Below are 13,395 nucleotides of genomic sequence, written 5' to 3' on the forward strand. Positions count from 1 at the left end.
AGTGAAACAGTCGTGCCTAATGTCAGATGGCTGAAAGATTTCTTTCATTAACTTCAGTTGACGTATCTTACTTGTTAGAGTTTCACTAATCGTATCTAAGTGTAGCTCTCCCGGAGTACGCTGTTGGTGAAAAGCTCTCGGGTTTCCAGCTGGGTGGCCGTGTTACAATACCGACAGATGTCATACTCGTCATCCTCTGGCAAAGTGTGGAGATGTGCCTAAACTGTAATGTTTATACTAGCGGAGTGCTCCTCTCCAATTTGCTATGGCGGGTGGGGAAGCGGGTTGAGGGTTGACGCTGCAGTTGTGGGGGGGATGACAAGGTAGTCGTGAACCTGTTATGTCAATGGATTGCCTTACGACTCAGTCCCAGTAGTCGGTTGCTCGGCAAAGCGCCTCGGTGTTCTGAAAGCAGGGCTGTGGCCTTCCTTGAGGCTGTGCTCTCTGCTAGCACTGATTTCTCTGTCCCGGTCGCACGTGCTCGATGTGCCCCTCGCAGTGCTTTGAAATGCAGCGCTGCATTTGCCCAGTGAACTGTTGGCCACATTCACAGGCAGTGCTGTATATTTCTGGTGCGTCCATTTTCAGTGGACCTTTCACAGCACAGAGCCAAGACACTCTTTCATCTTCGGCCGTGGTCGGAAGACAGTTTTTATGCTGGACTTTTCGCGTAGCCTCGCAATTTTGAGTGTGAGCGGTCCCGGGCACCGTGTGGAAGGAAAGCCAGTCTCTTGTCTCCTTCTTCCTCTTCCCGATTTCCAGCACCTTAATTTCCTGTGGCCATACGGGCTACGTATGGGAACCGTAACTGAGTGGAGTAATTATTTGTTTGTATTTTCTGTTACCAGTCACTTTTATTTCTTTTATGTTTAATTTAACATAGTATAAGGTATTTCTGGGATGTTCATCTTCAGGCATTTATAGATGCAGAAAAGTGTTACTTAAAAATAGCTTAAACTATATTAACATACAACTTCTTGTTTACTGTTCACTGGGGGTCTGGTCAACCACTCCCCAATCCCTCTCCAGAAAATTAAGAAAATAATAGGAACTATTTTGTGACCAGATGTATGCTTCTACAAGTATTTATCAGAGTACAAATTTCACATATTCAAGATTTTCCTAATTTGCCTAATTTCTCAATTAACACATTATTTTGACAACCAAAGGTATTTCATAGGTAAGAAAACTATGGACAATAAAATTACGACATTTCTACGAATTAGACAAGCTTAATGATCAAAATAACAAAAGTATTCCGTGATAGGTGTGAACTTTAATTATTAGTAACTTTTTAGTTAATGACTTTTCAGGAAAAGTAAAACACTTACTTGAAAAAGGAAAAGTAGGGCTTTCAAATGAGCTATGTTTCTCTTTAATTGCACAATCATTTACCCACTACATTTTTACAACCATATAGAATTTGAACATAACAGATTACAGATTTCTCTCAAAAGAAAAAGTATTTTAATAAACTAAATTGACCATAGCATAGTATAACTCAGATGAATTAGTAAGCAATAAATCTTAAAGAAATATCACCCCAGTAAGACTCTTGATGTTTTAAGTAAATGTGATTTAGTTATTACCCTTATAACTGAGAAAAGAAATGAAAAGAATGTAGAAAGTGGAACCAACCTTATCTTGCTACATTTCAACTCCTGCTCAGATTTTCTTAGTGTTCCATATACAGGGTGAGTCACCTAACATTACCGCTGGATATATTTCGTAAACGCCATCAAAAACTGACGAATCGATTCCACAGACCGAACGTGAGGAGAAGGGCTAATGTAATTGGTTAATACAAACCATAAAAAATGCACGGAAGTATGTTTTTTAACACAAACCTAGGTTTTATTTAAATGGAACCCCGTTAGTTTTCTTAGCACATCTGAACATATAAACAAATACGTAATCAGTACCGTTTACTGCATTGTAAAATGTTAATTGCATCCGGAGATATTGTAACCTAAAGTTGACGCTTGAGTACCACTCCGCTGTTCGATCGTGTGTATCGGAGAGCACCGAATTATGTAGGGATCCAAAGGGAACGGTGATGGACCTTAGGTACAGAAGAGACTGGAACAGCACATTACGTCCACATGCTAACACCTTTTTATTGGTCTTTTTCACTGACGCACATGTACATTACAATGAGGGGTGAGGTACACGTACACACGTGGTTTCCGTTTTCAATTACGGAGTGGAATAGAGTGTGTCCCGACATGTCAGGCCAATAGATATTCAATGTGGTGGCCATCATTTGCTGCACACAATTGCAATCTCTGGTGTAATGAATGTCGTACACGCCGCAGTACATCTGGTGTAATGTCGCCGCAAGCTGCCACAATACGTTGTTTCATATCCTCTGGGGTTGTAGGCACATCACGGTACACATTCTCCTTTAACGTACCCCACAGAAAGAAGTCCAGAGGTGTAAGATCAGGAGAACGGGCTGGCCAATATATGCGTCCTCCACGTCCTTTGAAACGCCCGTCGAACATCCTGTCAAGGGTCAGCCTAGTGTTAATTGCGGAATGTGCAGGTGCACCATCATGCTGATACCACATACGTCGACGCGTTTCCAGTGGGACATTTTCGAGCAACGTTGGCAGATCATTCTGTAGAAACGCGATGTATGTTGCAGCTGTTTGGGCCCCTGCAATGAAGTGAGGACCAATAAGGTGGTCGCCAATGATTCCGCACCATACATTTACAGTCCACGGTCGCTGTCGCTCTACCTGTCTGAGCCAGCGAGGATTGTCCACGGACCAGTAATGCATGTTCCGTAGATTCACTGCCCCGTGGTTTGTGAAACCCGCTTCATCGGTAGGCAGGTAGAACTGCAACGCATTCTCTGTTAATGCCCATTGACAGAATTGCACTCGATGATTAAAGTCATCACCATGTAATTGCTGATGTAGCGACACATGAAACGGGTGAAAGCGGTGACGATGCAGTATGCGCATGACGCTACTTTGACTCAGTCCACCGGCTCTCGCAATGTCCCGTGTACTCATGTGTGGGTTCATGGCAACAGCAGCTAACACACCAACTGCACCCGCTTCTCCTGTGACGGGCCTGTTACAGACCCGTTTGCGTGCTACGACCATACCTGTTGCATACAGTTGGCGGTAGATGTCTTGCAATGTGCGGCACGTTGGATGCTCTCTGTCCTGGTACCGTTCGGCATACACCCTGCAGGCTTCAGCTGCATTTCGTCGACACTCGCCATAGATGAGTATCATCTCCGCCTTTTCAGAGTTCCAATACACCATGGTCACAGTTCCTACAACACTACACTATCACAGACGTCTGGTAACAGGGTGTACTACAGTTGGTCTGCGTGCGGAGACGAATGCAGAATAACAACAGCAGCAAGCGCTACATGCGGACACTGCGACAGCTAGACCAAACCACAACAGTGCACTACAGCCACACTCGTAAACACGGTCGTCATCGTAAACATGTCCCTGCAGATGCTGCTCGCCGACCGTGGCCCGTGTTTGTTAAAAGACGCAACTGAACGTCGTAGGTTTCAAGCATCAACTTTAGGTTACAATATCTCCGGATGTAATTAACATTTTACAATGCAACAAACGGCACTGATTACGTATTTGTTTATATGGTCAGATGTGCTAACAAAACTAACGTGGTCCCATTTAAAAAAACGTAGGTTTGTGTTAAAAAACATACTTCCGTGCATTTTTGTATGATTTGTATTAAACAATTACACTAGCCCCTCTCCTCACGTTCGGTCTGTGGAATCGGTTCGCCAGTATTTGATGTGGTTTACGAAATATATCCAGCGGTAACGTTAGGTGACTCACCCTGTATAATGGGGACGATACACGTAAACGGTTACAAAAAGAAATGATCGTTGTACTAGACCGCTGGACTTTATTCCTCATATGATTGTTTTAAATTACTGATTTATTTATTTATTTATTTTGATCCAACATCAACTGATTACAAAAAAAGGTTTTTTTTTGTTCCAGCCTTCTGGATAAGTCAGAGCCTTACTTACTAGGGTTACATATTATTGTCTGGCACTTTAATCTACACAACTTTATCTAAATTTAGTTGAGAGAACAGAGTTACATATATGGACTATACATAAAAAAAATTTGTTATTGCCATACTTAGATTAAGGAATCTGCAGTTTGTAACACAGTATTCATATCTGACATTCAAATATTTACAGTTTGTGACACAGTCTAAGATCTGAGATTACATATATTTTTAGATAGATGGTCTTCCATCATACGAGTGTACTAAATCTAGAAGCTCATCTATTGAGTATACAGGATTGTTTAGGAGCCATAATTTTAATTTCATTTTTAGTTTTGTAATAGGCAATTTGGAGATATTAGGATGCAAGCAATTGAGTAGTTTTATGCCTACATAATGAGAGCTTTTCTCATAAAGTGTTGTTCTATGAGAGATGATGTGGGGTCTCTCTCTACCTCTAGTGTTGTGATCGTGTATTTCTTTATTAAGTGTTTTGTTACTGTTTTCTGTCATAATGATTATCTTCAGCACATACAGGTTATGAACAGTTAGTATTTTAAATTCTTTAAACAAATTTCTGCAGGACTTCCTGGCACATTTCTTTCCCAGAATTCTAAGTGCCTTCTTTTGTAAGATAAGTACACTTTTCATATTACCTTTACTACTGGATCCCCATACCTCTATCCCATAACTTAGATGGGATTCAAATAGTGCAAAATATATTTGCCTCAGAGTGGTGATGTTACAAAAAGGTGTCAGTTTTCTTAGGACATATATGGTAGTACATAGCTTTTTGCAAATATCATTCACATGATCAGACCAGTTTAACTCTGCAACAAGTGTCAGGCCAAGAAATTTGGTCGAGTATTGTTTTTTAATTTATTCGTCACCCATTAAGATTTGGTTTTCATGAGTTTTTTGCTTCCCAAGATCAAATTCAATATACACAGATTTATTTACGTTTAATTTTAGTTTGTTTTAATTAAAGTACTGCAGAATTAAGCCTGCTGCAGTATTGGATTCCACCTCAAGCTGTGAATAGCTTGGATTGCAGCATATTAATGTGGTATCATCTGCATATAAGATAGCTGTTGCATAGTTTGTTATGAACTGAATATCATTTACATAAATAATAAAAAGAAGTGGTCCTAATATTGACCCCTGTGGTGTTTGATTTGTATGCTCCCTCTGTAGTGCTAATAGACACAAACTGCTTCCTGTTTGTCAAGTAGGACCTCATCAGATCATCGGCTGTGCCTCGAATGTCATAGTTCCACAGTTTGTCCAGCAATATGGTCGTATCAACACAGTCAAATGCTTTTTGTAAGTCCAGAAAGATGCCACATACATGTTCTTTACTATCTATTGCTTGAGTGACCCCTTCGATTAAGTTGGATGCTGCTGTAATGGTGGACAACTCCTTGACAAACCCATACTGCCCCTTAGAAATCACTTTTTTGCGTACCAGGAAGTTCCAGATTCTTATGTATATTACTTTTTCAAAGATTTTGGATATTATTGGAAGAACATAAATGAGTCGAAAGTTTTCTACTAAATTCCTGTTTCCTTTTTTAAAAATAGGCACAACTCGGGTAATTTTCAACTCATCTGGAAATAGACCATCTTCCATATGAGAATTAATAACTGTTGATAAAGGTATTGCACTTTTATGTATACATTTCTTAAGAATGTCCAGACGAAGACCATCATATCCTGCTGCATGTGAATCCTTTAAGCTACTCACTATTTTAATTATTTCTTCTTTACTTGTGTCTTAGTCCTCATATAATTGTTTTAAATTACTTATGTCTCACTCCCACCTCTAGAATATTGTGGTAAATATCACTTAGCTGGTGTTCTGCCTTCGTTACTCCCTGGCATTGCTGGTCCTCTCTCCTAGGAGATGCTTCTGGACCTCGGGAGCTTGCTGCAGCAGTTGGCAGCCCTGGTGTCGGACACGCCCGCGCCCGTCACCCTGCCTCCCCCAGAAGGTGTGGGCGGCTGGTACCGGCAGGTGCGCCAGCTCGCCGCCGCTGCGCTCAGGTACGACTGCCTGCGGCCGCCGCGTCCACCAGCTGCTGCTGCCTGCAGTGTAAGGGGGGTGGGTGGTGGGACCTGTGCTGTGCGCGTTGCACGTTGATGTCCTCGCGGACGGCAATAATAGTAACCTCAGACTTTTTGCAGATGATGCAGTTCTCTACAATGAAGTATTGTGGGAAAGAAGTTGCATTTTCAGTGAGATCTCGATAAGATTTCAAAGTGGTGCAAAGATTGGCAACTTGCTTTAAATGTTCAGATATGCAAAATTATGCACTTCACAAAACGAAAAACTCAAATGCCCTATCAATATAATATTACACAGAAACGCTTTCTGTGGATATGTAATGGAATGATCACATGGACTCAGTCATAGGTAAAGTATAAGGGGCATTCAAACGAAACCCGGTCACTAGTGTAAAGTAACGGTAACGACTTTATTAACTCAAAAACGTAGTTATACACAGTACACATTCTCAAAAGTACTCGCCAAAGCTGTTGGCCTATGTATCCCATTGCGACACTAGCCTGTCGATTCCCCCCTTGAAGAAGCTACTAGGCTGCCGTCGGACCCAGGCCTGGACCCAGCCACACACTTCGTCGTCAGCTGCGAATCGATTTCCGCGACTACCTTGTTTTAGAGGTCCAAACACGTGAAAGTGACACGGTGAAAGGTCGGGACTGTACGGTGGATGTTCCAGTGTTTCCCACCAAACCCGCTGCAGTGCTGTCTTCACTGCACTGGCCGTGTGTGGCCGGGCATCGTCGTGCAAGAGGGTGACGCCGTTGGACGACATGCGTTGGCATTTCGACTCGATGGCTCATCTAAGGTTGTGTAACGCGGCTCGATAACGCTAGCCATTGATGGTGGTTCCCGTTCCACGAACTCGACAAGCAGTGGGCCCTTGTGGTCAAAAAAGAAGAACATCGTGATCTTACCAGAACCAATAGATGTGGTCAAGTCGCATGTTTCCACTGCTTGCTGTGACGCTTGCTTTCCGATTCAAAATGGTGACACCATGTTTCGTCACCTGTGACAACATGTGACAGAAAGCCGTATTCATCTTCACGATAACGTTGCAGATGACTCAAAGACAACGCCATTCGAGTATTGCGCTGTTCGGCGGTCAGTTGGTGGGGAACCCATTGCGCACAGATTTTTCGAAAGTTCAAGTGTTGATGCATTATGGTGTGGGCGGCGCCCACCCTAATATCTAGTAACTGATGTATATGGTCCACGGTGATTCTGCAACCACTTCCGGTGCGAGGACACGATGAGCCTGTCCAGGACGAGCATCGCCTTCCAGTGAGTCGCGCCCCTCGAGGAATCGTTTGCGCCATTCCACGACACTTGAACGACTCAGACTGCACTCACCGTACACAGCCTTCACCTGTCGATACATTTCGCAGCCTCCAACTCCCTCCGCTGTCAAAAATCGAATCACTCCTCGTTTCTGCTTACTCGCCTGCATGTTCGGTAGTGGACAATAACTTGTGTGACCACCTTCTCTTCGGCATGAAACCACACTGGCACTATGCAACATCAAATAGTGTGCACTCATCAGTCATCCTACCAATAGATGGCGCCACCATACCAACAGTCACGTGATGCCGCCTTCCGTGTAAGGCGAAGGTAGAAGCACTGACCAGGTTTCATTTGAACGAACCTCATAGATGACAGACTTTTGTTTATCTGTAGAATACTGTGGAAATGCAATCAGTCTACAGTAGAGACTGCTTACAGAACACTCGTGCAACCCATCCTAAAATATTGCTGAGGCATATCGGACTCTTACCAAACAGAACTAACACAGGATATTGAACATATACAGAGAAGAGCAGCACAAATGATCACAGTTTTGTTCGACCCATGGGAGAGTCACAGAGATGCTGAAAGAACTGAATTGGCAGAATCATGAAGGTTGGTGTAAACTATCGAATGAAAGCCTATTCACAAAGTTACAAGAATCAGCTTCAAATGGTGACTCTAGGAGCATACTACAAGTCTGTATGTATTGCTCCCATAGGGATCATGAGGACAAGATTGGATCAATTCCAGCATGCACAGAGGCACTTAAACAGTCATTTTTCTTGCATCCCATATGTGAATAGAACAGAAAAAAACAGTAGTAACAGGTACAGTGGGGTGGATCCAATTAAACTTCAGTAAAGTACTTATCCGGACTAGAATATGTTACTATACGAATTCCACATCTTCTTCTAAATCATTACTCTGCAGTTCACAGTCAAGCATCTGGCAGAGGGTTCATCAAAACACTTTCAAGCAAAAGATGGGCTGTGCATCTGAAGTGTTTTTTGCACGTAGTGGAAGCCTACATGTGCAGAGAATATGCATTATCTTTGGACATCTTTTGTAATGCTATACCCCTGACAAAACTGCAGCCTATGTACAAAATCTATGCATTGAAACATTACTAAACAGCAGCAAGAGTAGCCGAAAGTTGCTAGTTTCCATAAAATTAAAGGAAGAAGGATTGTTGTTTGTAAAACCAGGGACTAAAGGACATTACTCGCCACTCCCTATAAGCACCTTGCTGAAATGGTTGAAATGAGTAACTGAAATGTCAAAGTTTTTTTGAAACACAATACACAACTACAGCATACAGGATGGTCCATTGATAGTGACCGGGTCAATTATCTCACAAAATAAGCATCAAACGAAGAAACTACAAAGAACGAAACACGTCTAGATTGAAGGGGGAAACCAGATGGCGCTATGGTTGGCCCGCTAGATGGCGCTGCATAGGTCAAAACGGATATCAACTGCGTTTTTTAAATAGGAACCCCCATTTTTAATTACATATTCGTGTAGTACGTAAACAAATATGAATGTTTTAGTTGGACCACGTTTTTCGCTTTGTGATAGATGGCGCTGTAATAGTCACAAACATGTAAGTACGTGGTATCACGTGACATTCCGCCAGTGCGGACGGTATTTGCTTCGTGATACATTATCCGTTTTAAAATGGACCAATTGCCAGTTGCGGAAGAGGTCGATATCGTGTTGAAGTATGGCTATTGTGATCAAAACGCCCAACGGGCGTGTGCTATGTATGCTGCTCGGTATCCTGGACGACATCATCCAAGTGTCCGCACAGTTCGCCGGATAGTTACGTTATTTAAGGAAACAGGAAGTGTTCGGCCACATGTGAAACGTCAACCACGACCCGCAACAAATGATGATGCCCAAGTAGGTGTTTTAGCTGCTGTCGCGGCTAATCCGCACATCAGTAGCAGACAAATTGCGCGAGAATCTGGAATCTCAAAAACGTCGATGTTGAGAATGCTACATCAACATCGATTGCACCCGTACCATAAGTCTATGCACGAGGAATTGCATGGCGACGACTTTGAACGTCGTGTACAGTTCTGCCACTGGGCACAAGCGAAATTACGGGACGAGAACAGATTTTTTGCACGCGTTCTATTTAGCGACAAAGCGTCATTCATCAGCAACGGTAACGTAAGCCGGTATAATATGCACTATTGGGCAACGGAAATTCCAAGATGGCTGCGAGAAGTGGAACATCAGCGACTTTGGCGGGTTAATGTATGGTGCGGCATTATGGGAGGAAGGATAATTGGCCCCCATTTTATCGATGGCAATCTAAATGGTACAATGTATGCTGATTTCCTACGTAATGTTCTACGGATGTTACTACAAGATGTTTCACTACATGACAGAATGGCAATGTACTTCCAACATGATGAATGTCCGGCACATAGCTCGCGTGCGGTTGAAGCGGTATTGAACAGCATATTTCATGACTGGTGGATTGGTCGTCGAAGCACGCACGTTCACCGGATCTGACGTCCCCGGATTTCTTTCTGTGCGAAAAGTTGAAGGATATTTGCTATCGTGATCCACCGACAACGCCTGACAACATGCGTCAGCGCATTGTCAATACATGTGCAAACATTACGGAAGGCGAACTACTCGCTGTTGAGTATTGCCAAATGCATTGAGGTTGATGGACATCATTTTGAGCATTTGTTGCATTAATGTGGTATTTACAGGTAATCACGCTGTAACAGCAAGCGTTCTCAGAAATGATAAATTCACAAAGGTACATGTATCACATTGGAACAACCGAAATAACATGTTCAAACGTACCTACGTTCTGTATTTTAATTTAAAAAACCTACTTGTTACCAACTGTTCGTCTAAAATTCTGAATCATATGTTTGTGACTATTACAGCGCCATCTATCACAAAGCGAAAACAGTGGTCCAACTAAAACATTCATATTTCTTTACGTACTACACGAATATGTAATAAAAAATGGGGGTTCCTATTTTAAAAAACGAAGTTGATATCCGTTTCACCTATGGCAGCGCCATCTAGTGGGCCAACCATAGCGCCAACTGGTTTCCCGCTTCTAGCTAGACAAGTTTCGTTCTTTGTAGTTTTTTCGTTTGACGCTTATTTCGCGAGATATTTGACCCGGTAGCGATCAATTGACCACCCTGTATAGGAATGGTCAGGCCAATGAATTGCATTCCTATTATCTATCTCAGCAATGAAACTGATTGCTCTAAACCTTCAAATATATTTACACAATGCACAATGTAGTTCAATTAAATGCCTCCCAGAATGTCTGGTGTGCCAAAACAACAGTCGTTAACCTAGTGTGTGGAATTGATTTAGGTCCAATTCTGTCCCTCAAGACAGCATTCTGTGCGTTACGCTATATGAGCTGTTCACACAAAGGACAGCGGATTACGTAAATGAACACATTAATTTTTTAAATAGAGTTTCAGTGCATCTCAACAATATTGCTGATGTTGGCTAACATTGTGCAGTAAACTGCATAAATGGAACTCGATGTTGTTTTAAGTGCCTAAGTGGACATTTTTGCTTGTAACTCCAAACTGTTGTCACCATCACAGCACAATGTTCACTAAACATAAATGCGGGGTACAAGCCTGTGAGTTAAATTCACAGGGAGAGGAACTGAAGAGTCACAAGTTGACAGATGGAGAGCAACTACAAGAGGAGCCTGTGCAAGGCCAAACAGAAAGACCAGGTGTGTTCCCAAGTAAGGTACGGGAACCTCTGAGAGAAAAAGTGTGAAAAAGTGCACAACTGAGAGGTGAAAAAAATGTACTGTGAAAGTAACATTTTTTAAAGAAGGAGATGAGACGATGAATGGATAAAATACAGAAGGAGTTTACAACAGGGGAGTATACTCTCTCACTTTACCCGATGGTTTGAACAGATCTTTACAATGAACTTGACTGCTATTTTTGTTTATTATTTTTATGACCCTTTGTCACAGTTTGAAAATCGTGTTCACATTTTGTATAGTTGTTTCCCAGAAAAGAGTGCCATAGCTAACAACTGAATGTAGATATGAATAGCATATAACTAAAAGACACTGGCTGTTATACACCGATGACAGAACTCTAATGGTGTGATATGCTGATATAATTTGTTTGCAGATATCTTTGTGCATTCCCACCATCTCAGTTGAGCATCAATATTCATTCCTAGAAATTCTGTGTTTGTTACAAAGTCTATAGGGGCGCCATCTACATTTAATTTAACAGTGTCATTTTCCCTCATCGTACTGAAATTCGTTGCATTTGTTTTCTTTATTTTCAGTGTCAGTTTCGCATATTGACCACTGTAAACTTCCTTGAGGGTTTCACTTGCTTTCTCTGCCTGGAATTGTCTTGTTTCCTCAGTGACTGTAATATTGCTGCCATCTGCAAAGAGAGTTTGTCAACATGGCTAACACTATTGGGAAAGTCATTGATGTTTAGGAGGAACAGAATTGACCCTAATAAGCTACTCTGAGGAAGTGGCTAAATTGGTAGCGGGGGCAGTGTGGAAGGACTGGGCAGTTTTTTGTTTAGAGGGTCTCAGGAAACTACAGAAAGGGCACGTGGGTGCAGGGCAAACACAGGGCAAGAATAGACCTAGTGACAATGGGTATTGTAGATGTGAATTGTTGTAGCTCTTTTGGGAAAGAATCATAGCTCAAAGCACTAATAGAAAACACAGAAGCTCAAATTGTTATAGGTGTCACATCTTTGGATTTACAGAGTTCATAAAGTTACGGAACATATTTGTTTTTCAGTTTTGATATACCATCTGAAAAACAACAGCATCACAAAACTGTTTATTTGTCAATGCAGAGCTTCTTGTCTGTAATGTAATTATTGCACTCAGTGACACAGAAATGGTCCACAACTGTACTAATATTGTAGGATTGGTCTCTGGATTGCAGTGAGTTGTCTCAGAAGTGACGATGCCTCAGTAACAGCGAAATCTATCTTCATTCAGAATAGATAACAAGTATGTGACAGTGTAAAAAGGACTGGTACTCTTTCAATGCTCTCCTTATGGAAAATGACAAGTCAGTATGCAGAAACAGACTTGTGCATACCTCCATCTTGCAAGCCTGGTTAATCTTCCCCCATCTTTCCTGAGTTACATATATGCCACTAATAATGTGAGGTACTCCTTCAGGAAGAAACAAGGTAAATAAATAAATCAACATGCCTGTTGTCAGCAAAATTTTCTCATGTCAAATTTTGACTGTGTTTCTTGTTTAACACAAACACTGGTGGAGCTTTAGGAGTTCCACTCCACACATCCCAGTTGTTTCCAGGGCCTGCCGTGGGACCAGCTTAATCACCTGCTTCATTGTATTCACTGTCATCTGTCCCTGAACCCTCACTGGAATGCAAGGGTGCCCCGTACAGTAGTTTGTAGGAGGTGGCCTAGATATATGCGTATGGAGTATTTTTAATATTTTGGAAGGCAAATGACAGCTCGTAAGTAGCCATTAAAAATATCCAGTTCCAACCCTGCTAAAAACCTGTGTATTACTGATTTTTAAATCATTTTCTCGAAAGAAAAACACCTGACCACATGCTATGCATTACCCATGTTTTACTTTTGTTGATGTTCATCTACTGTTCAACTCATCTTCCAACTCCTTTCCTATCTCTGAAAGAATTATAAAGTCATCAGCAAACCTCATTGTTTTTATTTATTCTTATTGAATTCAGTTCCTTTTCCGAGCTCCTTCTTGTTCCCTTTACTGCTTTCTTAATGCACAGGTTGAATAATCCAAGAGATAGTCTGCAACATATAGATTGGCTCACCTACTCTTCTGCTTTCATAACATCTCTGTCACTCAGATTATCATGATTATCATCATCATCATCATCATCATCATCATCGGGATCATAATCCTGTTGTGAAAATATCTTACAATCATATGTCAAATAATGTAAACCACAATGCAGTAACTGATTTTTGATATCTTCATATTTATTTACAGGATGATCATAATTAAAGTTAAACTTTCAAAA

General features: G+C 41.7%; 1 protein-coding gene across 3 annotated transcripts in view; it reads left to right on the forward strand.

Moving 5' to 3' along the window:
- The window catches only part of LOC126106790 (uncharacterized), a 467,803-nt gene that overhangs the window by 435,346 nt on the left and 19,062 nt on the right, over positions 1 to 13,395 (forward strand). For all 3 annotated transcript variants that reach the window (XM_049913178.1, XM_049913177.1, XM_049913176.1), the window contains exon 8: positions 5,912 to 6,054. In XM_049913178.1, the coding sequence (XP_049769135.1) occupies positions 5,912 to 6,054 (143 nt within the window). The remainder of the gene's footprint in view (positions 1 to 5,911; positions 6,055 to 13,395) is intronic.

This window comes from Schistocerca cancellata, chromosome 10 (assembly GCF_023864275.1).
Source record: "Schistocerca cancellata isolate TAMUIC-IGC-003103 chromosome 10, iqSchCanc2.1, whole genome shotgun sequence".
NCBI lineage: Eukaryota > Metazoa > Arthropoda > Insecta > Orthoptera > Acrididae > Schistocerca > Schistocerca cancellata.